General features: G+C 41.4%; 1 protein-coding gene across 4 annotated transcripts; it reads right to left on the bottom strand.

Annotated features, from left to right (window-relative positions):
• Positions 1–21: 21 nt before the first annotated feature.
• Ccdc28a (coiled-coil domain containing 28A) lies at positions 22–27,751 on the bottom strand. Of its 4 annotated transcripts, none has more exons than XM_004846067.3 (6): positions 27,559–27,750; positions 25,738–25,943; positions 16,872–17,035; positions 8,967–9,121; positions 5,936–5,958; positions 22–584 (listed from the first exon to the last, which is right to left on the bottom strand). In XM_004846067.3, exons 1-6 carry the CDS (start codon positions 27,742–27,744, stop codon positions 530–532), a joined length of 789 nt encoding a protein of 262 aa, XP_004846124.3. In that variant the 5' UTR covers positions 27,745–27,750; the 3' UTR covers positions 22–529. The 4 variants fall into 4 exon arrangements, with proteins under 4 accessions (XP_004846124.3, XP_004846125.1, XP_021115008.1 ...); XM_004846068.4 differs by having other exon boundaries at positions 27,310–27,712; XM_021259349.2 differs by lacking the exon at positions 27,559–27,750 and adding an exon at positions 27,122–27,503.

Raw genomic sequence — 27,751 nt, 5'->3', positions numbered from 1 at the left:
TTCCAAAGAGACAATAAAGACTGAATTTAAATCAATCACTTTATTAAAAATAGCAAATCTCACAAATACTCATTTAACATTTTGTTGTCACTGGCCACTGGAGTACACCCTTATATGTGCACTGATTGTCTAAGGTAAACAGAAGCTGGGCTGCCACAGAAGCTTGCGCTCCATCAACTTAGGGTCTTCACTAGGGAAGTGGCAGCTCAGGGAGGGCGCGGCCTGCAGCCCTGGCGAGCACTTTGAGCACAATGCACTTCAAGTAGAACCCATAAGGCAACAGCAGGAAGCGAGCAGCAGCCCCGCATGATATCTCCTGATGGACGAGTTCTCAGCCAGCCCTAGACCTGCACCAGCGGTGCACAACAGCAAGCGGACTTACTAAGAGCAGTGTGTGGAAACAATCGTTGCACTGGCACTTTAATTACTGTAATTCCTGTGGTGCGAGATGATTCGCTACTGGATTCAGCTGGAAAAGTAAAGAATGCAGCTTTGCTGCAAATCCCAGGAACGTGGACCGCATTTCAGTTCAGCTGGTTGAAGTGTTTGGAACATCTTGTGCATCTGCCAAGTGGAGTTTTTGTCTGAAGTCATCGGTTAAGAAAGTTTTCCTTTTATAGTGAGCACTTCTTTTAAATTTTGGGAAATTATACTCAGGAACTAAAAGGCAGAGGTATTTGAAAAAAGGGAATGAACGAAGGGAAATATGTTTTAAGGGAAAGCTGCTGTGTCATTGAGACTTGGATGCAGTAGCACAATTTTTAAATATAGGGAACTATACTATGTCTAGAATTAGAAGATTTTTAAAAATCACTGACTTAAGACTGTTCCAGCCACACATATGGCTCATGCTTATAATTGGAGCACTCTGGGAGGCTGAAGCAGGAAGGGTGCAAGTTAAGGCCCAGCTTGGGCAACTCTGCAACTTAGCAAGAACCTCTTTCAAAATCAATCAATCAATCAATCAATCAACAACAATAAAAAAGGGCTGGGGATGTAGCTTAGTGCAAAGGCCCTGAGTTCAATCCCCAGTAATGTGTACACACATGCACGCGCGCACGCACACACACACACACACACACACAGACTAGAAATGGGGTGGAATTCCTGCATGTTATTCTCTTCCTTTCTCATTATCACCTTTCACTTTCCTCTTTAACATACACATTGATCCAGGCATTGCCTATTTTTCAAGTTCAAACCGTGATATGGACACAGTGAGACCAGTTAAATGCTAAAAATACATGCATGGTAGAGGCTGCAAAAATATGCACATATGAGCACAGCCATCAAAGGCATTCTCGTTCAAAAGGAAGGATAAGATTAACACATGTAAAAGTCAACAAAGTAAGGCAGACTGGTAGTTACATAGCCTGGATCTTGAATGTGCTAAAGACCCACCTGGACACCAGCCTGCAGCACTCTCAGCAGGTGGTAGAACCTTTAAGGTAGGGGGTGCACAGCTGTAGTCCCAGCTACTCAGAAGGATGAGGCAGGAGGTCTGCTTGAGGCCGGGAGTTCTAGCCTAGCATGGGCAACACAGTGAGACTTTGTCTTAACAAAAAACAAAAAAACAGAGGTGAGTATTGGTGACAGGAAGGTAGGTGACTGGGGCAGGCCCATGAAGGAGTACTGAGACCCTATCCCCTTCCTGTTTCTTGACTTCTGGCCAGGAGGTGAGTGGTTTCCTTGCCACCTCTTCCCCATGATACACTGCACCACCCAGGGCTTAAATCAACAGGGCTTAACCCATCATGGACTGAAGCCTCTGAAATTGTGAGCCAAAAGAAACCTTTCTTCCTTTTCATTTGATTTATCTCAGGTATTTTGTTACAGTAAAGGAAAGCTAACACAGCTGGCTAAAGGCACAAGCAAAATGTTTTAGGGAAGCATGAGTACAGTTTGATAAGGAGAAAGGGGAATCGAGAAAAATCCTAGGCAGGAAGCACAACCTTAACAGAGGCATCAAGATGAGAATGAGCATCATGAGTTTGTGGACAGCCAAAACATGAGCTTAATGGGAATGAGAGTAACAGGATGTACAGCGTGTGACCAAATTATTGAAAGATTTTAAAAGGTTCAACATGGCTTAAAAAATTAGCATGAAATAAAATGGCAAGAAAGTGCTATTTTAGGAAGATTAATTTAGTAGCACTGTCTAAAGTCTAAAGCAGCACTGTCTAATAGAAATGAAATGCAACCCACAGATATAATTTTTAAATTTTGGGTGGCCATATTAAAAGGAAAAAGAAGTGAAACCAATTTTATGTTCTTTGTGGGTTTTTTTTTCTCTCTCTCTCTCTTTTTGGTACCAGGGACTGAACTCAGGACCTTGTGCTGTTTGTTTTGTTTTGTTTTTGTGGTACCGGGGATCAAACTCAAGACCTTGCGCTTACCAGGCAGGCATGGCACCACTGAGCTACATCCCTGGCCCTTGTTTTGGTTTTTGAGACAGGATCTCGCTGTGTAGACCAGGCCAGTCTTGACCTCATTATGTAGTTCAAGCTGGCCTTGAACTTTCAGCCTCCTAAGTGCTGGAATTACAGGCGTGTGCCACCATGCCTGGTATGAAACCAATTTTAATAATACTTTTACATATTGTTTACCCTGATATATTTTAAAAAACAATTTCAACATGTAATCATTATAAAGATTGATATAGTTTTTCATATGAAGTCTTTGAAATCAGATGTGCTTATTATGCTTTAGCATATTTTAATTCAGCTTAGTCACATTTCATGTGCTCAGCAGCCATGCAGCTAGGAACTACCATACTGAACAGTGAAGCACTAGACTGGACAGAAAATTGAACAGTTATGCAATCAGCTGACAGGGGCTTGGGTTAGGATAAAGGATGAAAGAAGGATAAAAGCAGAACTGACAACACCTGACAACTGCAGTTAGGTGATGCCAAGTAGATTTCACACCCACGTCCGAGCTTAATAGCAGAGAGAGCACAACTGATTATCAGTGAGCTGTGGTTAGAGAAGGGATTTTAAAATATTCTTGGAGATTGAAATAACAAAGGCAGTGATGACAGAGAGGCCAATTAGGACGGGAAAGATTAAATACATAGAGGACATTTATTATAGACGAGGCAACAAAGCTGTCAGACTGTGCTCAAGCGTACACATCTGCTTGCCAAGATTTTAAACCAAGCATGCAAAAGCTTACACTCTGTACCATCCCATGCCTCCCTGTGTGTGGTGGATAAATTCCACCACGTTAAATTAAGGTAAGTGGTGCGGTAAGTCTAAATGTTTATCAAAAACTCATGTAAGAGGATAGGAGATGCTTAGGTGTCATAAGCATACCATGAATATAAAGCACAGAAGGAATATAATGAAGAGTAAAGAACCAAGAACTACTTCCATGAAAAGTTCCTATTCAACTCAAAATTTGCCCCCTTCTTTAAGTGTTTTTTTTTGGTACCAGGGATTGAACTCAGGACCTTACATTTGCAAGGCAGGCACAGTGGCACTGAGCTATATCCCCAGCCTCTAAGTTTTTCTTGTAAGGATTCCTTACATTAATTTCTCCCCACAGTTAATGTAGCTTCTCAAAATCTATTTTCCTCATCTGCAAAATGGGGAGTGTTATGGCTTGTCTAGATGGGCCCCCCTCATGCAGTCATAGGTAGGGCTTTTTCAGAGGTGTCTGGATCTAGAGTGAGTGACACCAGAACAGATTCATGGTGTAATGCTAGGATCACGGGCACTAAGATTAAGGGTGTGAGTGCTACTGCCCTAAGCAGCTTGGATAAGATACAAGGGATAGAAAGAGCTGTGGTCCTCCCATGCTTGTTTTGCTACCTTTTGGCCACCATGATCTGTTTCTCCTCTGCAATGCCTGTCAGCATGCCACCCTGCCTTGGGGCCAGCCCATTATGGACTGAAACCTCTACAAAATATGAGCTAAACAAACCTTTCCTCCTTTAACTTTGGGTGCTGGGTGTTTTGTCTCAGCAATGAGAAAAGTAACTAAGACAGGGAATAAACACCACCTACTCTCAGATAGGACCAAATGAGATAATATGTATAAAGCCCTTCATAAAATACTTGTTGAATAGTGAGTGTTATGGTTTATATCTACATGTCTCCCCAAAGTCCCATGTGGTCATAGGTGGGAGTTTCGGAGGTAGCTGGATTAGGGTGTGTGAATGTGGGTTAAGGATGTGATGCTGGGATTGAGTGTGTATAATGGGGGTCAGGGACTTAGCTCAGTGGCACAGCTACCAAAAAAAAAAAAGAAAGAAAAAAAAAAAAGAGTATATATAATGGCAGCTCCACCCTGGGAATGGGCAGCATCAATCAGAAGGCTTATAGCCTGGATGGACTATAAGGGGAAAAGAAGAAAGGCAGGCTCACTGCTTGCTACTTCGTTGTCTCCTGCCTGCTCTGCCATGGACTGTTTCTTCTCTGTGATGGCCCTCTGCCATGTCACCTGTATTGGACCCAGCCAACTATGGACTGAAGACTCTACAAACTGTGAGTTGAAATAAACCTTCCCTCCTTTAACTTTGAGTGTTAGGTATTTTGTCCCAGCAACAAGAAAATTAAGACACTGAGTTTTCATAAAGGCTAGCTAATTACTATTAAGGCTAATTACTATTACTGGAATACTTCTCAACTTCTTTTCTTTTTTTTTTTGGTACCAGGGATCAAACTCAGGTCCTTGAGCTTGCAAGGCAGATGGCGTTAACCACTGAGCTAAATCCCCAGCCCAACTTCCCAACTTCTTTCTTTCTCCCCCACCCCTTTCTCTGAGACAGGGTCTATGTTGCTCAAGCTGATCTTAAATTTATGATCTTCTTGCCTCGGTCCCCCAAGTACTGCAATTACAGGTGTGCACCACCATACCTTGCTACCTCCTTATTTTTGTTATTATTACACAATTGAGCAATTAATACCACAATATAATGTAATAGCAATAATAGTAACTTATACATATTCCATATAATTTGAAAAATTTCACAAACACATGTAGCAATTGCCCTGTATTACAGAGAATTCTCTGACATGTTAAACAATTTGCCCAGTGTTTCACTGTCAAAAACGTGGAACCAAATTTCAAAAATCAAATTTCTACTCTATAGCCAATATTCTTCCTATTTTATTATCTGGTTCAAAGGGGATATTTTATTTATTTTTGGAACTGGGAATTGAACTCAGGACGTTGCGCTTGCCAGGCAGGCACAGCACCACTGAGCTACATCCCCGGCCCCTAAAGGGGATATTTTGACCCCTAAATTAATTAATATTTTATAGCCAGGGTCATTTCCTGTTCTTATGTACCTAACAATGTACCTATCATTATGTTCAAGAGCACCTTTGGAAAAGTTCCTGAAATACTTGTTCTAGATTGAAATATCAAAACCAGAATATTCTGTATGTGCCTTGTTATTTCCCTTTATGCTAATTCTATAATAAACTTAGCATGCTTAATTTTGGAAATGTCATTTCATAAACTACGTGAGATCCCTTACAGGCTGAATTTTAGTGATACCTAATTTTCAATTTTATACACCTAAAATATTCCAAGTAATGATATTCAACTAAATATATTATTTCTGCATATCAAAATTCCAGTTAGCATCAGAATCTGAATTCAAAATAATTTCTATGGTAAATAACCTAATCTTCTTCAATCCCCGGTACAAAAAAAACCCCTAATTTTCAACTCTTATGACTTAAAAAATAATAATTAAATTTATTTTTAAAATTTGAAAATAATACAAAGCAAAGAAGACCCAAACAGAAACACAATTTTAGCACATAAAAGAATGAGAAAATTCCATTTGGAAATCATCATCTCTTGATGGCCCCAATAGATAATATTGTATGTCTACTCACAGTATCTAAATAAACATCTTTCCAAAATATGATGCGGATTATAAATTATAAACTTTTTGCTATTGATAAAAGGCAAAGGATACATAGAAGAGTTCAATTCTTCTAACTGTAACACAAAGAGACAAATTTAATTTAATTTTAATAAGATATATATAAGGTCATTGTTAATTATACATTTTAAAGTAGTAGTTCATTTAAGCATTCTTTAAATGAAGAAAAAAATTTTTTTGAGACAGGGTATTGCTATGCAGTTCAGGCTGGCCTTGAACTCACTATGTAGCCCACGTTGGCCTTGAACTCTCAGTGATCGTCCTGCCTCAGCCTCCCAAGTGCTGGGATTACAGGCATGCACCACCATGCCCAGCTTTTCTTTGGTTTTTTGAGACAGGGTCTCACTATGCAGTCCAGGTTGGCCTTGAACTCCCTATGTAGCCCAGGCTGGCCTCGAACTCATGGCGATCCTCTTGCCTCAGCCTTCTAAGTGCTGGGATTACAGGTGTGTGACACCAAGTTTGGTGAAAGAAAAAAAAATTTAAGAAAAAAATTTTCAAAACCTTCCCAGGTTGGGAAATTCCTTTTTGCAAAATAATTACAAAGCAATTTTAGTATTTATGGAACAAGAATATGAGGAGAAAATGAAAAAGATAAAAAGTAGAATTTTGTAAATATCCCTAAAACCATGCATAATTACAATAATCTCTAATAATAGTTTTAAAAGAAAAAATAGCCATTTTGATGATCACACAATTTTTTTGTTTTGTTTTTGTTTGGTTGGTTTTTTTTTGCAGTACCAGGGAATCGAACTCAGGTCCTTAAGCTTGGGAGGCAGGCACTGAGCTAAATCCCCACCCCAATGATGACAATATGTGAAAGCTTTAGGAATTACAAAAATATTTCACATGTCAATTCAGTTTCAGTACAAAGTGCCCTTGTCTTCTTCTGTTTGGACTGCTATAACAAAACCCCCCAACTATTGCAGTAGCTTAAAAATAACAGAAACTCATTTCTCACAGTTCTGGGAACTGGAAGCCCAAGATTAAGATGCCAGCAGATTTCAGGTTTGGAGATGGCCCACTTCCTGGTTCACATAATGGTGCCTTCTGGCTGTGTCCTCAGACATAGGATATAGGAAGCTGTTAGGGGTCTCTCCTGGGTTGCACTGAGCAGGGCTATGATCTCACTCTTGACTTAATTACCTCCCAAAGGCCGACCTCTTACTACCATTACCTTTGGGGTGAGGACTTCAACAGGGTCTCTGGGAGGACACAACATTCAGATCATAGTACCTCTCAATTTACAGAAGGAAAACACTGCATTATAAAAATGCTAACCAGCCTGGGCAATTTAGTGAGGCTTTGTCTCAAAATCAAAATTAAAAAAGGACTAGTGATGCAGCTCAGGGCAAAGACTCTGGGTTCAATCCTGAGTACTACAAAAATTTTTTAAAAACTTAACTAATTGTTCAGTGTTACACAGTATGTATAACCTAAAAACCCAAATGTAAGCTCTGGACTTAAAAAAAAAAAAGGCTTTCTGCTTTCAAATTCAGTGATCTTGCAACCATACCACAGTTGGTCTTCTAAATGTATAGGAAATGAGGCTTATATTTGTTATTGCTCGTTTTTGTTTTTTTTTTGTACCAGGGATCGAACTTGGAACCTTCCGCTTGCGAGGCAGGTGGTGGAACCACTGAGCTAAATCCCCAGCCTGAGGCTTATATTTGTTAAGGGGGATGTTAGACCATAAAAAGAAATAATTGTAAGACTAGACTAAATATGAAAGATTTAAAATAGAGTACAGGCTTGAAATGTTACAAGTATGAACATACAATTTCCCTCATGTTTACTTTTTCAAAAGACAAAAAAAACGCAACAGAAACTGACCCTTTCTTTCAGTCAGTGGTAAATATGAGATTTCAAATAAAGTGTGTTGAATTCAATTTTTATTTCTTTTTGATCCAAAAAAGATTTAAAGAGGGGCCAGGGATTTAGCTCAGTGGCACTGCATGGAGCCTGGCAAGCACAAGGTCCTGGGTTCAATTCCCAGTACCAAAAAAAAAATTTAAAGAGGCAAATTTAATTAACACTTCTGAGTCTAACAATTACACAAGGGTGTTGTGGGCTGAAGTGTGTGTGTGTGTCCCCGAATTCACAGGTTTTAGTCCTCACCCAGAGTAGCTCAGGGTGTGAGTGGCGCTGCAGACAGGCCCTTCAGAGAGGCGATTTGGCGAGACTGAGGTCATGGGGGTGGGCGCTGACTCTCTGTGAGCGGCACCCACCACGGAGACAAAGAGAGGAAACAAACACAGGTGAACATAAAGATGGCTACCCACAAACCAAGGACAGGACTCAGGAGAAACCAGCCCTGTGCACACCTTGACCTCCAACTTTCAGCCTCCAGAATTGGGAGAAAATAAATTTCTGTCTTGAGCCAGCCAATCCTTGACCTGGTTATGGCAGCTGTAGCAAACTAACACATACAGTGGCAATGCACCTAAGTGCAGAAATACCCAGCATAGTTCTGTGTTTAAAAATAAGTAACCTCCACCTGCGTACACAACACAAAGTGTATTAGTCATGTCAGGGAAAAAGGTCTTTGATTACCAGCTTCTGTATCTTAAGATTTGTAAACATATAAGACCCGTAATATCTGTATATATATATAATATGTAGCGAAGCAAATATTTCAAGAATTTCCAGTACTATTCTGAAAATATGTGCTTAGATTAGACATAAGTATGATAACCTCCTTGTATTTCTTTGAAAAAAAGAGTAGGTACCACATGGATATTCCTTGAAAACACTATGCTAAGTGAAAGAGAGCACTTCAGGCACTATCTTGTAACGGCACTGGTAGGAATGTCCCCAGTGAGGCAAATCTGTAAAGGCAGAGGGTACTCTGGGGGCCGCTAGGGGATGGGGAGGGGAGACTGAGAGCTACAAGCATCCTTCAAGGGTGATGGAAATGTTTCAGAATTGGACACTGGTGATATCTGTGCAACACTACGGACACTAAAAACCAAGGAGTTATATACTTCAAAAGAGTTTAAAAGTGATTTTGCTATTTATTTATATTGCAATAAAAAAATTGGAAGAGTGGACGGACCACACTCACATCAGACAGCAGCCGGTCTAGATTGGCGTCACTCGCTGTCTTCCTCTTGTCCTCAGGAAGCTCCTCTAACTCCCCGTACAGCTCCAGATTCAAGCGGGCTAGTTTTTCCTGCATTCCCCGAACGTGTTCCATCTGTTCTATGGAACACTCATTTCCTGGGGAACAGTCAGAACTTTAATGAAGATTAACATTAAAGCTAACAGCCTCGAGGAACAGCTTTCAACCTCTAGGTCCTTCAAAAAAATGTTTTCTTTTGTAAATTGACTGTTAATAATTGTTTATCTTCTTTTTTCCCCAAATTTTAATTTTTATTAGTACATGTTTACAGTACATAATGATTGCATACCTTATGTGTACAACTGCAAATCCAATTTTTGACCAGTAAAGAATGGCCAAGCTAAGAAATAACTTTGGGTGCTTAAAAAAAAATCATATAAAAAGAGAAAATACATTGTCTTCAGTAGCAATATCATATCTAGAATAGCACCATCTGATTATGTCCTATTTGACAAATGGCATTTGAATTGAGTGACCCACTATTTTACAGTAAGCTGAATGAAATTGAGTCCTATAAGAACTTAAACTATAAAGTATTTTTCCAACCAATCATGTATTCTTTCTTTAGGAAATACAAATGAAAGTATTTATGAAGCATGAAGAATATTACAAAGCATGAGCAAGATAATGTATTGTCTTCAGCTGTATACACAGTACTACAAGACAACTTCATTCCTATAGGATAAGTTACATTATTTATTGACTACAGTCCTCTGCATTGACATTATTTTTCCTGAGCAATTAATTGAAATACATATGGCACAGTATATATTTTCATCTAGTTTAGGTATAGCTTCCACAACCTCTTGATGCCATAATTCTTTCAAAAACAACATCCTGGGGCTGGGGATTTAGCTCAGTGGTTCTGCCACCTGCCTTGCAAGCACAAGGTCCTGGGTTTGATCCCCAGTACCAAAAAAAAAAAAAAAAACTACACACAAAAAAAACTTCCTGTTTATCCTAAAGATACTACACAGGTATATTATAGCTCAGCTAAAGTTCAAATACATATCTTTAATCAATATGATTTAATGTATATTATACTACAGTTTCTTCTAATAAGCTTTATAACATCTTCATAACTATACTACATTATGTTAAGGACTACTAATATTGAGTTAAGTTATGGTTCTCTCAAAATCAGCCTTTATTCAGAATAAAATATATTACATTACTTATATTTTAACAATTAGTAAAATAACTTGGAGGATCAAGTAGAAGAAATACCTCAAGGTGTATGAGAGTGTGACTGTGTGTGTGTGTGTGTGTGTGCGCGCGCGCGCTTAGAGACAGAGAAAAATATATACAGAAAATATATAGAGAGAAATCACAAGGTAAAAGACCAAAGAGCAGGAGGATGGATCCAGGCAATCTAACACAAGAACAACAGAAGCTACACTAGGCTGAAGAGAAACAGATGGAATAGAAATGTTCTACAAGATGCAGAGGAATCAGCAAATAAGAAAGGCTCACTGGTTTCCAGGCAGGAAAAGACACAGTCCAAAGCATATCCTGGTAAATGCCTAAATTCTAAAGGTGAAAGAAAAAATTTTTTCATATCAAGACAGAAAAGAATTACTTAAATAGTAAGAAAGAATCCAAAAAGAATCTACTAGCAATTGAATTCTCCTAACAACACTTAGAGAAAACAGTTGAGTAATGAACATAGACAAGAACGAACTTAATCCAAAAGCACAGGTATAGAGGCAGAGGCAGAAGGGTGCCGGGAGGAAGCCAGGAAGTAAAGAAGATGACATCTCAGGGCCGGGGATTTATCTCAGTGGTTCTGCCATTTTCCTCGCAAGCACAAGGTCCCGAGTTTGATCTCCGGTACCAAAAAAAAAGAAGACGACATCTCAACTGTGGGAGGGAAGACGAGAAGCAAGTGAAAGTGTTCTTCAGAGTCCACATGGGTAGAGTCAAGCAAGGACGCCGAGTGTAATAAAACATTCTGTGAAATATGCAATGTGCTTTTAATGTCTTTTTTTTCTAAGTACTAGTATAAGACTGGAAATCTAGAAACCAGAAAGGAAAAGACAGCTATACAAAAGATGAGTATGCAAAAATTAAAGACTTTCAAAAGGTCAAGTATACCATAAAGCCCACAGACAAAATAAGTTTGGTAAAAATGGAGACATACTAGAGGTCAGAGGGTTAGTATCAAAAACATGTAAAAGGGTGCACACCTCTAATCCTAGCACTCTGCAAACTGAGCCAGAAGGGTAATTAAGTTCCAGTCCAGCTGGGCAATTTAGCAACTTAGTGAGACTCTGTGTCAAAATAAAAAATGTAAAAAGGGCTGGGTGTGTAGCTCAATGTGAAGGGCCTGGATTCAACACCCATTACCACAAAAAAACCCATAAACAAAAAATGCAAAACAAAATAAAAAAACAAAAAACACATCACACCAGTTCATAGCAACTGACAATAACAAAAGTAAACAAGTTAACAAAAATAACCAAAATGAAAAGTAGGAAAGGGTCCTGAAAAAAACAATCCAACTGCTTACCAAATACACATGAATATTCAAATTCAGTAGTAAATTTTTAAATCTTACTGTACTTCACATCAATGGATTGACAAAAACCTAAGTGACATTATAGCCACCGCTAGTGAGAATTCAGGGAAAAAGGTTTTTTTCATAAACTGTTAATAGAAATGAAAAATGTTAATTTTCTTTGGAAAGAAATCTGGACATTGGTTTTACAATTAAAATTACAGATATGCTTTAACTCAACAATCCCACTCATGGGAAGGCATTCAAAAAATAAAAGCATCAACATAAAAATACATGTAGGGCAGATGTGGTGGTGCACAGCTGCAGTCCCAGCACTCAGGAGGCTGAAGCAGGAAGATTGTGGTTAGGCTGAGGCCAGCCTGGAATACATATTGAGAATCTGTCTCAAAAAACCAAAATAAATAAATAAAAAGAATCCAGGTAGGGATGGTGATGTAGCTTAACAGTAGAACACTTGCCCAGCTTACACAGGGCCTTGGCTTCAATCTCCAGCACTGAAAAAAAGGAATATATATATAAAAACTGTTCACTGAACGAGTGAGGCACAGTGACACACACCTGTAATCCCTGTTCACTGTACGAGTGAGGCACAGTGGCACACACCTGTAATCCCAGCTACCTGGGACACTGATGTAGGAGGACTGACGTTCAAGCCAACCTTAGCAACACAGCAAGACCTGCCTCAAACAAAGCAAAACACGTTGGCCACATGGTTACATTTAGTGGCTCAAAGCTGCAAACGGTATCCTTTAATATGGGAATTCCTGAAATAAACTAGTATATTTACAACTAAGAACATTATGTATGTAGTCATGAAAAAGAATGAAATAGAGCTAGATCAGGTAACTTGCAGAGATTTCCACTAAATACTGTTTAATGAAGGGAAGGAAGCAAGATGCAGAACAACACAGATGAGGCCCCATCTGTGGCCGCTACCTTCGGTCGGCGGCCTGGAGCTGGAGACCCGGCAGAGGCGCTGTGGCAGCAGACCAGGGAGGAGGTCCCACTCAAGACCAGACAAAGGCCCGGGTGGTTCTCAAATATAGATGCGCTGATGGAAATTTGTGTATTAAAGTAACAGATGATTTAGTCTGACTGGTGTACAGAACTGATCAAGCTCAAGATGTAAAGAAGACCTAGAAGTTCCACGATCAGCTGATGCGACTTATGGTAGCCATGGAGTCCCACGGTGGTACCATGGAAACAGACTGAGTTGGAAAGGAAGATTCTGTTTGTCTTGTTTGTAGGAAGTAAATATCTTTTGAAATTGAAAAAGTATTGGAACAGGAAATACTTTCTCTAACTAAGTGGGCTATTCAAAAGACAAGGGATCATTTTTTGTATTTTCTTTTTAATGTTTATCTTAGAGTTGTAGGAATATAAAAGCTTTCAGTTAAGAGAACCATTATTTATTTTTTGGAAGTTGAACAAGAAATACATCTATCTTAGAAACCTTTGGCAGAAACTATTTGATTTTGGGCAGAATGTATAATTATTTTTCTAGTAAATCTGTATCTGTAATTTTAAAATGAAATACCAAGAAAATCCAGTTCTTAAATTTAGTTGATCTGCCTTTAAGAGAGAATTAAATGTAACCACTTTGATGGATTGTTATATTGTTATATTTTTATTATTATATTATTTATTATTATATTTTTATATTGTTATATTTGCAAAGTATAAGCTTTGCACTGTTAATAACCAATAAATATATATAGTGACTGGAATTATATGTGCACAGTACTAACCTTTTGTTTTTAAATCAGAAAGTGTATCTAAACGGGGGGGGGGGGTCACACACCTATAATCCCAGTCCTTGGGAGGCTGAGGCAGAATCGCTGCAAAGTTTGAGGCTAGCCTGGGCTACATAGTAAGTTCAAGGACAGCCTGAACTACACAGCAAGACCCTGTCTCAAAAGAAAAAAGAAAAGAAAGTGTATCTGATGTAAGCGAGTTAACCAGAAACCCACCCTATAGCCTTCACTTGAACTTTACCTTTTCCTCCCAGACTGCTTGTTCAAAGTGATAAGTTAACCAGCACCTACCTTACCTTGTGGTTAAGAACAAAGGATAGGACATGTTATACTGTGGCCCTAACCATAAAGACAGGAATTTTAATCTAACTTGCAATCTGCTTCTGTAGCCCTGTGCTTGCTCAAAGACGAGACCATGATGGACCACTGTGTGGTTTTTCCCTTTAAAAACTGGGCTTCCCTGCTTGATTGGTACCAAGGTAGATGGTAGTGGAAGCTCGTTCTTGGTCACTGGCTATTAAAAAGACTCCTTTAATTCGGACATTTTCGCGGTGTGATTTTTTTCCCTGAGACAGCTATAACATATCTAGTTGCTAGTAGTGTAGTCTCAGTTATGTCTGAAGTAGTTTCGAGTAACAGGTGTGCTTTACCTTAAGCTTTCCGGATTTAAACTATATTTTTCATTTGTAGTATCATTAGCTTATTGAGAGATGAGTGACTTTGAATCTGGCTCTTAGTGATGAAAAACAGCAGCAGTTATCTGAATGCATGGGCAGAATGATGATTGCTGTGTGGACCGGGCCACTGCGTGACAGGTATTTACTACATATTTTCCACCTGCAGTTTCTCAGGACTGCAGAGTATTCCAACTGTTAAGGCTTTGTACTCTATGGTACCCTGCCCATTTTTGCCTGTAACTAAGATGTTAAGTATGACTCTCACAACTACTGTATTTATCCTGTATCTGTAATTTGATTTTACTGTCCAAAGGTTATGTTCACCAGTGGATTCCTCAGAGTGAAATGCAGGCACTGCATTAAAAAAAATTTTTTTTATAGATTTGTCTCAGTGAATAATATTTTAGCATGGAAAGTTACATTAGCCATAAGAATTTTGACATGTTTCAGAGAGATAAACATATAAAATAGTACATAAATACAAAAAAAGTCCAGGGGCAACCCACTTTCTGGTCCCCCTTCTGTCTCTCTTAGACAGAAGCTATCTTTCTCTCAATAAAATTTTCTTACTCTTAACCTCCATTGTTCCTAGAATTCATTTTTTTATTTTAGAGAACACGAACTCACATTTCAGATATCCAGCAGGTTGGGAGTTACAGTATTTCACTTGTTTGGATTATTTTTGCTTATTTGGATTACTTGCTGCCCTATATCATTTTGGAGGCCTTCTCACCAAGACCACTGGATGGGGGCAGTTAGACAAAGCCTATCCCCCCAGGGATGGGGGGCAACATTGAGGACAATCAAGCCAACATGGAGGATAGTCAGGGAGCCAACTAGGAGGATGATCAAGATGCATTCACTGAAGGCCAACATTATAAAAGAAGAGAAACTACCACACCCACACAGCATGAACAGCAGTGACTGATATTCTAAATAGGTATCAATCACGTAGGTGGGGGACCAAGATCTTCCAAGAAAGATCCCTGACTCAACCTTTAGCACTGAAAATCCTTGCTCATTCCTTGTAAGCTTGCTACATGACTTGCTTCCCATTTGATCCCCATTTAATCAATACTACCTAAGTAACTATGCTTGTAGTAATCTTATGGGTTGATCATATTTTTGTCCTACCTGGAACCGGCCTCACTTTGTGGCTTTGCCCCATAAAACACCTTTGAGAAGCAAGATTGGTGGGCAACCCACTTTCTGGTTCCCCTTCTGTCTCTCCTAGACAGAAGCTTTCTTTCTCTCAATAAATTTTCCCACTCTTAAAAAAAAGGTCCCATCTGTGTAAAATAATGAAGCCCAGGCCAGGGATTTAGCCCAGTGGTTTCACCGCATGCTGCGCAAGCGCAAGGACCCGAGTTCGATCCCTGGTACCAAAAAAAAAAAAAGAAAACCAAAAAAAAAAAATAATAATAATAAAGCCCAAATCTGTGTGTCTGTGCATGTGTGTAGGCGTGTTTGTGTGTGGGGGATGCGTGTTTGTGTTTACATCATGATGATCACACTGAGTGTTAGCATCGTTCACTGTGGGCTGAGCAGAGGTGGAAGCAGTAGACCAGGAAGCCAAGCAACAAAAATGCAGGGCAGGGAAAGACTAGGCTTCAATCAACTCATGCACAGGCAATGTGTGCCATTTATGCACTGGGGTAGGTCTCTCTGTGTGTTCTCAACTGATTTTAAATAATACCGGAAAATAATTTTATCATTAGAGAAGGGTTATAAAGAATGTTGCAGGGCTGGGGATTCAGCTCAGTGGCTCTGCCACTTGCCTCACAAGTGCAAGGACCTGAGTTTGATCCGGTACCAAAAAGAAAAGAATGTTGCAAACTAAAAAATTAAAAATCTATAACCATATTCTTTGTGAAGTCTATGAACAATAAAAATAGCTACTCAGAGTTTTTATGTAACAACCAGGTAACTATTCTTATATCTTCATTAAAAAAAGAAAACAAGATTTTTTTCAATATTTGAAAGTCAAGCACCCTGGACAAAAAACACATGAGTTTAAAAGGGTTAAATGAAAATGATATTGAGATTTAAAAAAAAAAAAAACAACCAACACACTAAGTCTAAAATATTTTAACTGATGAAGACTATCCCTTTTCTTTTCTTTTTTTCTTTTTTTTGAGACACTCCTACCAAACATGAAGAAGGTTTTTTTTCCCCCACAGCCCACCAGCATTTGTTACTGGTTGATAGCATTCTGTCTACAGAGAGATGGAATCTCTTTGTTTTAATTTGCATTTCTCAAGTGGCCAGTGATGTTGAACATTTTTTTCTTTTTGAGACAAAGTCTCACTATGTAGTCCAGGCTCGCCTTGAACTCGCTATGTAGCCCAGTCTGACCTCAAATGATCCTCCTGCCTCAGCCCTGAGTAGCTGGTACAACAGTATATAGGCATATGCCATTGCGCCCAAGCCACCTTCCCTTTTTAAAGAGCTTTTTCCAGCTGGGTGTGGTAGTGATGCCTGAAATCCCAGCACTCAGGAGGCTGAGGCAGGAGGGCTGCCATGAGTTAGAGGTCAGCCTGGGCTACATTCTGAGTTCAGGGCCAGCCTGAACTACACAATGAGACTACACAGTAAGACCCTATCTCAAAAACAAAACAAAAAAACTTTTCCCAGAAGTTTTGGAAGGCAAAAAAATCATCTTCCATGACATATTTAGTATGGTTGCAATTTCTGCCTATGGTCTCTCTCTTTTTTAATAGAAGAAAATGATAAATTAAAGAGGAACAGCAGCTACAGGTGGTGCACACCTGTAATCTTAGCACTCAGGAGGCTGAGGCAGGAAGATCATGGGTGTGAGACTAGCCTGAACTACATGGTGAGAACCCATCCCCCCAAAAACCAAAAAAAAACACAGTAAAGAGAAACATTCAGTGCTTACCAAAGGCTTGAAGCTTTCCTGAGTGGAAATCATTCAAAAGACTGAGGAGCCCTCGCTCCATCTCCTGCACATCTGAGACATCGGTGAGGAAGGAGTGTTGGATCGGCGTCGACTGAGCTCCCTTCCCTTCTCCAGCCTGAGGTTTGGTCTTCTCTTTCGTCACTCTGCAAGGATGAAACAATGAACTTTAGTTAGCGCTCTTGCTATTCTAGATTAAGGCTTTAATTTTTTAGTGAATTAACTAGAGCTTCCCTTAAGAACAAGAAATTTTTAGGGCCGGGAATTTAGCTCAGTGGTTCTGACACCTGCCTCGAAAGCGCAAGGTCCCGAGTTCGATCCCTGGTACCAAACCCCCCCCCGAAAAAACAAAAAACAAGAAATTTTTAAAAATCAATACTAAATAAAATCAGTATCCTCAATCTAGAAACCAGAAAAATGAAAAAATGAAAAGAAGCCAGGCATGGTGCTGCACACCTGAAATCCCAGCACTAGGGAGGCTGAGGCAGGAGTGAGGCAGGAGATTAGCTGGCTGGGCAAGCGGGCAAGATTAGGTTGTGACCTGTCAATCATGGAGATCCAGGACACATGCGCCCAAGCTCTGCACCTGGGACCAATTAGAAAATGCTTTCAATTCTGATGTGAGATCAAGGTTTTTGATAGGAAGGCCCAGATCTGATGTCAGAATAGGGTATATAAAAGACGTCTCTATTAAGCTCATGGCACCAGAAGCTCTTTCAGTGGACCTCTCTTTGCTCTGCAGACCATACTTCTTTTCCTAACTTTAATAAACTTAAACCTTGCTACCTTTTTCACCTGTTTTGTTTAGGACTGCAAGAACCTGGAAAGAATCTCTGGAAACCACATCTTCCCAGAATCCTGGTAATATAGTTTTGGCAAAGCCACCAGGAGGTAACAGTGGTTTGGTTTTGCTTACGGGTGAGAAAAAATTAGTAGAAGGTGGGGAGTCTCTCAGTGGCGACCTGGTGTCTGGCTGCCCGCACCTTCACTTCCCACTGCATCCCTCTGGCTCCCTGGCCAAGGCCTGAAGTGTGTACAGGGCTCTCCCCTAGGGACACGGGCCAGAGGGTGCCATGGGACACTGCAGCGTCCTCTGTGGTCACATGGGCTGGGGGCTGCCAGAAAGCCTGTTCAGCTTTCTCACTCTTCTGGGACCCTGTTTTGAGTAGCCACCTACCCCAGCTGGCCCCTTTCTGTGCTCAGAGTCTCATCTATGCTTTTCCCCTACAAGGCCTCTCATCTCTTGTTACCCTTAGTGAGTCACTTTTTCAGGGTCCCACCCCAGTGCATGTGGTTCCACCATGTCTGTTAAATCTCTAAGCCTCTGCTTTCACTAACAAATGAGACGCCTTCCCTCTTCTCTTCTGAATCGGGTTAGGGTTAGATCTCGTCCCCATTTCTTCTAACAGAAATTCAAGTAATCTAGAAACATGTACCTCAGGATCTGAGGAGGACAAAGGAAATAGCCAGTAAAGGTCAAGTCAACAAAAGCAGAGCTAAAGTTAATAGATAACTGAGAACATCTTTTAGGAGTTTACTATTTCTCAAGTAGCTACTTGGAGCCGTCTTGGCGGGGCACCTTCTCTCTAAGGAGTCATAATGAGCTAGAGGGTATGGAGAATTCTGGGGGTGGAGGTTGGGGCACAAGACGGCCCTGGTGCCACTTCACCAGACACGTCTGCTAGTGGGGACTCCTTGGTGATTCAACAGGCCTGCACCCCTCTGCATGGGACGCCATCTGAAGGACCCAGACCTAATCCTCTCTCTCTCTCCGTAGGCCCCACAGAACACCATGCAGAACACAGAGACCTCTCCCTTAGGCTGTGTCCTTAAAAACAGAACAATTTGGGGCTGGGGATTTATAGCTCAGTGGTTTCACCGCCTGCTGTGCAAGCGCCAGGACCCAAGTTCAATCCCCGGTACCAAAAAAAAAAAAAAAAAAAGAACAATTTGAAAAAGAACAATTTATTTCCTATTGTAATACTGTTTGGGTCCAGTATAAACTAGGAAACTGAAAAATGGGTACAGAATGGCAGTCTAAATTAGACTATTCTTCAGTTAGGTCTTTTTTGCAAAAGGCAAAAGGTGTGAAATCCCTTATGTTGAGGCTTTTATGACTCTTATCTCGGTAAATGCCCAAGAACTACAGTAAAGAGGTTGACCCTGTCCTCAGATGCCCACCTGTCTCTCAGAGGGATGTGGGTCTCTCCCACCTGTTTAATGAAAACAACCACACTCAGTGGTCTCCTTGATCTCTTTATAATCCTCAAGCCAGTAAATGAGTCCTATCATCAAATGACTCAGGAACTCCACCAGAGACTAGCTCACCAGAGAAACCCCGTATTCCCCAGCCCCTTCCTTGGCTCCTCAGGCAGCGTTTAGCCCCACAGGACAAACTTGGAGCAGAGTTTCTTACTCTTCCAACTCACAGCTAGCTCATCCTGCTCCTAAGAGAGGCACCAGGAGTAGAAGGGACTATTGGAGTCCAGGTTCCCTTTTTCAGTAGCAGATACCCAGCAATGGAAAGGGTTAGGCTGATTTTCAGAAGATCCAGTAGCTCTGCAGATGGGTTCTGACACTGACCCTTGCTTTTGACCTATCATGGCAAGACATCCAATTTGCCTTGGCCACTTGCTGAGCCCCAGGCCCCTATGAACCAACTGCACTACACCACCCTTTCTGTGTTCAACAACTGGGATCCAGAGGAGGATGAAAGACAGGCCCCAAAAAAGGCCAAAATTATGGCGGTCACAATTGGCAATGCTTTGAGCACACCAAAGTCATCCAAGGGAAAATCCAAGGCCAATCAGGGAAAGAGTTCCTACTTTAAATACAAGGAAACTGGACACTGGGCATGTGACCGTACCAAACCACCACCTAGGCCCTGCTGTGTGTGTCAGACAGCCCACGGGAGGACTGACCAGCCCTGTTCCCAGAGAGGGGCCAGGCCAGCCAGAACCCTCACTTCCTGCTCTGATGAGGACTGCAGGGCCCGGCGCTAACTGCAGGGCCCCTGCCCTGGACCTGCCCATCTCCGGTGAGGATCCCCAGGTGACCCTGAATGTAATGGGCAAGCAATTTTAGTTCCTTATAGACACAAAAGTGGCTATCTTTCAACTTCCTTCTCTGGAAAACCCTCCTCTACTTCTATAGCCATAACTGGGGCTGAAAAGAGCCCTAGTTCTAACACGTGAATTAGAAGGTCACATATTCAACTGAGAATTTTTTTGGTTTGTTTTTTGTTTTTGGTACCAGGGATCGAACTCAGGACCTTGCGCTTTCAAAGCAGGCACGGCACCACTGAGCTAAATCCCTGGCCCTTCAAATATGTGTTTTTAATTGTCCAAATATCTTACTCCCTTACGAGAAAAACTGGGGGAATCCTCAAATTCCAGCAAAGGCCAAAGCAGATTTCACCTTTAGGGACTGTCAGGCCTCTGTGACCTACAGGTAGATCCTGCTGCGTGGTCTAATGGAATACCTGGGAGGGCAAATTCAGCAATGCCAGTAATGATAAAACTAAAAGATCCCAGCCAATTTCCCAAACGAAAGCAGTATCAAAGAAGAGGACTGTAAGGCCTCCAGCCTCTCATAGACAGGTTCAGGCACAGCCTTCTGTGGCCTTGCCAGTCCCCTTGCAATACTCCCCTCTCCCTGTAGTAAAGCCTTCAGGAGACACAGGAAGGTGTGAGACTCCGCCTCATTAACAATGCTGTAATCCCAACTCACACCCCGGTGGATAAAGCACAAGCAGGAAATTCTACAGCTCCTGGAGGCAGCCTAACTTCCCAGGCAGGTCGCTGTCATTGACTGCAAGGGACAGCAGAGACATGTCTAAAGTCTCTTTGGGAAATCAAAAGGCTGACAGAGGCAAGAAGGGCAGCCATACAGCCCACAAGACCCTGGCCTTATTCCTAGTTCCTGAGGGATCACTAAAAGCAGTCCATACCCCCAGGAAGATAAATGGGCCTTAGCACCAGAGGAATTAAAAGGGGACTTCGGTGATCTTTAAAAAACAACCTGGTCCTTCCTCAAGGGACACAGTGGAAAACTATAAAATCTCTCATGATTCTTTCCTTATGGGAAGAGATGCTACATGGAAATAGTCACTCGAATTTTCACGGGGTAAGACTAGTGGTAGCACCTGACAGGTCTGCAAGCCCAGACCAGCTCTGTTGTTAGTACAGAGGACTGGGGCACACGTGGGAGGACTGGTAATCAGACTTTCCCCACATGCCACCATGTGGGGATTTAAACAAAAATTGATTAATGTGGACCAAGTACAACAGGCTATCCACTACATGGGAACAAAGTCCTGCCAGGTCCTGGTCCAGGGGGACCACCTAGTGTCCAGCCTGTAGGCCAAGTGCTCATTAAAGCTTGCCAATAAGGGACTCCTGCAGACCAGTTAAAACCAAAAATGAAGGGCTCCTTTTCAGCAACCCTTGCCACACCCATTGTGGTAAAGGTGGCAGAGACAGTGAGAGTCAAAGTCAGCCCCACCTGAATTGTCTGAGGAAAAACACCACCCAAAAGAAGAAAGGTACTTCTGTGCACCTCTGAAAGACCTAAGGCTCCTCTTCAAAAAACAAGACTCTAGCATGCTCCGGGCACAGATAAGGAGTCACTGATGACCCCTAATCCACCACAGATTAAACAGGTACCTGTACTGGGGCTCCTGTTTTTAATTAGATCGATGTGGGTAATCTTGCTAGGGCTGTGGGTCTCAGGTTCTTGGTAATTTATCTAATATCCCTGCTTGCCATATTTTCTCCTCCACAAGAAGCATGAAAATAAAACTTAATGTTCCTGATTGCTGGATTTGTCATAGTCTCCTTTTTAGACAGATCAGGACATATTCTGACCTGCTCCTGCTCACATCTGGGCTCTGCATCCCCAACCTAATAGTAAAGTTTATCCATTTGAGGCTTCCAACAGTGCTCCAAGTACAGCCCATGACGCTCCTGACAAATTCACCAAGCTCGGCTGGGGATTTAGCTCAGTGGTTCCGCCGCCTGCCTCGCAAACACAAGGTCCTGAGTTCGATCCCCAGTACCAAAAAAAAAAAAAAAAAAAAAAGAATTAGGGGTTTTATGTCTCAGGCAGAAATGAAGCAGATTAGGGTGTGGTCAGTCGGCTACGCCAGTGGGCAACATTAGGGTGTGACCTGTCGATCATGGACAGCCAGGGCACATGCTCCCAAGCCCCGAACCTAAGACCAATTAGAAAGTGCTACCTTCAATTTTTCCGGCATGAGATCAAGCAGGTTTTTGATAGGACAACCTAGATCCGACATCAACATGGAGGTACAAAAGACAGCCCCCAATAAGCTCATGGCCACTGGAAGCTCTTTCGGTAGCCTTCTCTGAACTCTGTAGAGCATGCTTTTTTTTCTGCCTTTAATGAATGCAAAACCTTGCCATGTTCTTTTGCATGTTTTGTCCAATTCTTTGCTCAGGACATCAAGAACTTGTTAAGAATCTCTGGAAACCACGGCACCCCAGAACCCTGCTAACAGGAAGACACTGCAAGTTCCAGGCCAGCCTGGGCCACATAGTGAGTTGAACTACATAGCGAGACCCTGTCTCAAAGCAAAAAAGACATACACAAAGTTTGACTTATATATTTATACAATATGCTAAACCTTTGGACTGAGAAAAACTGAAAATGTTTGAGTCTTTTTATTATCTGTTCCATTGTCTCATTTCTTCCTCTTTTGAGGTTTATCCTGTTTGTTCTTTGAACTATAAGAGGTTTCCCCACACGAATATCGGGTTCTTATCCTGTAGCAGATATTATGACAGGGACACCCAGTGTAAGGAGAAAGGAAGCCATTTAAATTCATTACCATGTGACATAATGCCAGATACCTGTTAGCATCTGAGACTCATGTCATTTCCTAAGCCACATGCAGCCCAAACTTGTACTGATTACACCAGTAAATAAGTTCATCTCCCAGGTTCTCTCCTTTGCTACTGTCACAGAGCTAGCTCCTGACCTAAGGACTCCAACACCTTCCTGGCCACTCTCCCTCCCTCTGGGTATGGTCTCTCATGCCCCTTCCCTCCTCCAAGGCAGCCAAATCCATTTTGAAAAAATAAAATCAGATCATATAATAATTTACTTAATCTAAGCCCTTCACTAGCTTTGCACTGGCTGCCGGAGTGTCTGATATCCTTAAGCAATTCCATCTTCCCTTGTCTACCCTTTAACCATTCTCAATCTTCAGTTCATTTGAGGACCCCTCGGCTAATTAGTTCTTATTACACGACTGTCATATACCAGCTCTGACATATTGAGTGATGTGCTACACACATTACTATAGGAATGAGACACCAGTTCACACAGTTCAGGGCCAGCCAGGAAGGTGATGCACACCTGTAATTCCAGCTGCTCAGGAGACTGAGGCAGGATGACTTCAAATACAATGCCAGCCTGAGCCACTTATCCAGATCCTGTCTCAAAATTAAAAGGGCTGGGGGTACAGCTTGGTGTGACGCCCCAGGCTCACTCCCTAATACTGGGGAAAAAAGGCTTCAGAAGCAAGTACAAGTTAAACAGATAAAATGGGGTATCTTCATAACCCAACGCTTACTACAGATCTACACACACACCCACACACACACACGCACACTTCGATGCTCAATTCGTTTTTACATAATGTTGAATGGATACCTCTTCCCTACAAATGTGCTCACAGTAACAATAAGATAAAGAGTACATATATGACCAGGGAAAGGACAAGGCATAAGAAACTAATAACAAGAAATTTAGACAAATAAAAAATAAAGAAATTTAGAATTCATTGGCTGTTGACAGTAACAGTTCTTCACAAAATACTGTTTGCATTTTGTATATGTGGTGTTAAATCCCATCATCCAGTGCCTTAGTACTCAAGAGTGCTGACTGTGGAGGGGCTGTGGGGAAAAGGAGTCCTTCTCCACTGCTGGTGGGAGTGTAGACTGGTGCAACCACTGGGGAAATCAGTGTAGGGATTCCTTGAAGAACAAAACTGGAGGTTTCTTTTGACCCAGCTATTCCCCTTCTTGGTATCTTCCTGAAAGAATTAAAAGCATCATACTACAGCGATATATATGTGCACCCATGTTCATAGCAGCACAGTTTGTAATAGCTAAATCTTGGAAACAGCCAAATGTTTCCCATCAACTGATGAATGGATAAAGAAGATGTGGGTTGGGTTTTTTTTTGCTACCAGGCATTGAACTCAGGACCTTATGTTTGCGAGGCAGGCGGTGGAACCACTGAGCTAAATTCCTGCCTGGGTTTTTTCAAATACAGTGAAGTACTACTCTGCCATAAAGAAGGATGAGCTTGAAATATTTCTAGCTAAATGGATGCACCATGTTTAAATACTGCATTGTTTCTCTGGTGCGAGAAACCAAAAGTGGAAATAAGGACTAAAATGTAAGAGGGACACTGGGAAATGGGAAGAAAATGTTCAAGTGAGAGGGGCACAACGGACGGTTAAGGGGGAAAGGAAAGAAGGGACAGGAAAAAAAGAGAAAATCAAAGAAAAAATGGAAACACAGCTTTTTTTCATAAGGAGGAAAGACTGGGGGGAAAAAGCAAGCAAGATAGACCACGTACTGGTACAAATTCCCTATGATGAATGTCATCATTATGTACAACTAAAATGTACCAATAAACATTTTGCTAAAAAAAAAAAAAAAACAGTAAAGGATCGGATTAAAACATCACAGTACATGAACAGAAAAAAGAGAGAGAGAGTGCTGACCATGACCCAGGAACATCAGCCTCACCCACAAGCTTCTGAAACAGAGGGCCAGATCCTAACCAGCAGACACTAGGGAGCCTCCGGGGAGCTTATCAGAATGGTTCAGATTCTGCATTCTAAAAAGATCCCCAAGAAATCCATACATTAACATCAGAGAAAAACCATTCCAGACTGTAGGGCTTCAATATAGCGAATATATTTTTCCTTTCAAATTTGGAAATTTTATCCAAGCAAGGGTTTTATATCCATTATGGTTTAATAACCCTCAAAAAAAAAAAAGAAAGATAAAATCCTGTTTATTTCTTCTTCACCACTTCTGATTATGTCATTATCTCACTTCATGTTAAAAGAACTTAATAACAAAAAACACACACACGATGAAATTACAGTATGTGCAACTACCACTGTAAATGCTATCAGGCATACAATGATGATCAATATGGTCCCAGCCCACAGGAATCTTACATTCTAGAAGAAGATATAAAAATAAAATTACCAGGTTAAAAAGCAACAATGAGTAATCTTAGGAGCAATCCTAGGAGGCTGAGGCAGGACGACTGCCCATTCAATTTAAGTTTTATTTTATTGAAAAATTTTAAAAGGGCTAAAGCAGTGATGGCGAACCTTTCAGGGCTATCAATGATAACAAACAGTCAGCTGTGTGGTATGTGTGCCAGAGGGTCATGACCACTGGGTTAGGCACACGGGTAGCTCAGTGCAATCCGCTCTATCAAAAAGGTGGAGGGTACTGCTATCAAGAATTTAAAGAAAGTAATAAGTACCTTCAAAAGTTTTTGGCTTTCTTTTTCTACCAAGTGTAACTTAATTCAAAATCTGATTGAATTCCTCCCACAGGAAAACTCCTTGCTTTCTGATATTTATTCGGAGGAAACACTCATGACTCTTGCTTAAAAAGTCAAGCTAAGACACAGAAAGTTCTAAGAAGTTCTTCAGGACTGGGGACGTAGCTCAGTGGTAGTGGCTACCCAGCCTGAGCAAGGCTCTGGGTTCAATCACCAGTACTGAAAGCAAAAAAGTTGATTTAGCATGTAATAGTACTTTAGTGTGAAAACATGAAAGAAAATAATTCACCTTTTTAACTTTGGTCGCTGTGAAGTTGACTGTGATGCAGGATTTGAAAACCCTGTGCTTTTACTTACTGGAATGGCATTTTTTTTGGCATTAACAACCTGAGCAGGGTGGGCACTAAAGGACTTAGGGCTCCTCCTCTTCACTTTCCGCTCTTCCATTGTCCTGAGTTCCTTATTGCTACTGTGCCTAGGGCAGCTTCTTAAGACCTGAATAAGAAAATACAACAATCACATGTGTGCTATAAGATGCAAAAGTGAAAGAGATAGAAAGACTCATTTCATGACATGAAAGAGGATCAAGAATTTCAGAGGTCATCCGACAAAGCTAGACAAATTCCTTAAGTTTACTTGTCTGGTAGACTTTTAAAAATACCATTTTCTGGGCCAGGGATTTAGCTCAGTGGTTCCACTGCCTGCCCTGAACGTAAAAAGACCCAAGTTCAATCCCCGGTACCAAAAAAATAAAATAAAATAAAAACCATTTTCTTTATTCACTCATCCTATAAATATTTACTGACTCTCTTCCAAGAGCCAGACACAATTGGGAATACTGGAGAAATGCCGAATAAGACAAAGTCCCTTCCCTCAAGACACTGACATTGTGCAAGGTGAATTATATATATATATATTTTATATTTTAAGCGAATTATCCACGTAACATCTGAGCCTGACTCAAGCTTTAGATGGCCATTAGGTCTCTCTCAAAATTGTAATTCTCTGAGGAAGAACAAACCAGATTCAAACATGTATAACTGTTGAAACATCAGCACCTAAAAGAGTTACATCACCAAGGAGAAACTCAGTTCATGCCTAGGTTACCGCTAATTCTAGTTCTGTGATTAAAAGAAGTACTACGAAATTAAATTTGTTTCTTGTCTAATCTGAATATAATTTCTCTTACCTATGTCCAAAAAGACATGAATTATATGTTGTTTTCCCGTATTAAAACATTCCTATAAGTCACAGAAGTCCCTTCCATGGGGAATACGTGTAGGACCTCCGATTTACCCAACACCTTCCCCTTATTTCATGAATTAACCAATTTTATTTTCTCAAATCATCTAAAAATATCCTTCTACACTTCTTTTTTATTTGTGTACAGTTATATTTTTCTTAATTCCATTGATTCATGTATTGTAAAATGTGAAATTTAGATGAGAAACTTTTTCAGATTGTAAATTGCGCTAGAAAATTCACGACTTTTTAAAAACATTCCGTTAAACCAATGGTGCTTTCTAAAGTACAGTGTTCCAGGGGTTTAGGGCTTAAGATTTATTGGTTTGAGACGGTACCATTTGGCACAAGGGCAAAAAAATCCTTCCTGTACACCCAGCAGCAAGGAACGTTTTAGAGAAGGCGTGAGCTGCTCATGGTTACTCACACACCGATTTTGAGGGCCAGGTTCTTCCTCCAAGCAGGACCCCCGGAGTCCCTCTTGTCACCTCAGTGTCCTGCCCCAATCTGCCGAAGCGATGACCCATCACTACCCAGAACCCAGCAGTGGCCACAGTGCGTCCTTTAGGAAGGGCCTAAAGGAGAAGGCTGCGGGGGTTCCTTTGCTTCCACGACCTACCCGATGAAGAAGGAGGCCGGGGGTCCCTTTCCTCAACCAGCAAGGAGCGATATGCCCCGGAAGGCACCACCGCAGCTGCAGCTAGTGCGGGACTCACATCCCCCGACCCGCGCCTCCGCAGCGCCCCTTGTTTACGGAAGTGACGCAAGGAGGCACAGCCTCCTTTCCCGGGGCGGAAGCCTCTGTTCCTGCTGGACGGGCCTTGCTGCAGTCTGCGCCCTTGGCACTGCGTGACTTCCCCTTCCCTACCTTCAGGTGCGACTCTGACGGCCGTGGAAAGGAAGATTCATGGCTAGCGTTTAACTTTAGGCTCTGCGACCGACAAGCAGGGAGTGATAAAGAGTGGCGGTAGAGGTAGGAATGGTGACTAGTGTTCCTCCCGGATGTGGCCCCACCCCTCCCTGAGCGTCTCCGCCGCTCTACCGTTCCCAGCATGCTCTTC

The sequence above is a fragment of the Heterocephalus glaber genome, unplaced genomic scaffold (genome assembly GCF_053883595.1).
Source record: "Heterocephalus glaber isolate CG9 unplaced genomic scaffold, H.glaber_assembly_v1.0 deba00001550, whole genome shotgun sequence".
Classification (NCBI taxonomy): domain Eukaryota; kingdom Metazoa; phylum Chordata; class Mammalia; order Rodentia; family Bathyergidae; genus Heterocephalus; species Heterocephalus glaber.
Note: the sequence above shows the minus strand (reverse complement) of the source record. Positions and strands in the feature narration are given on the sequence as shown.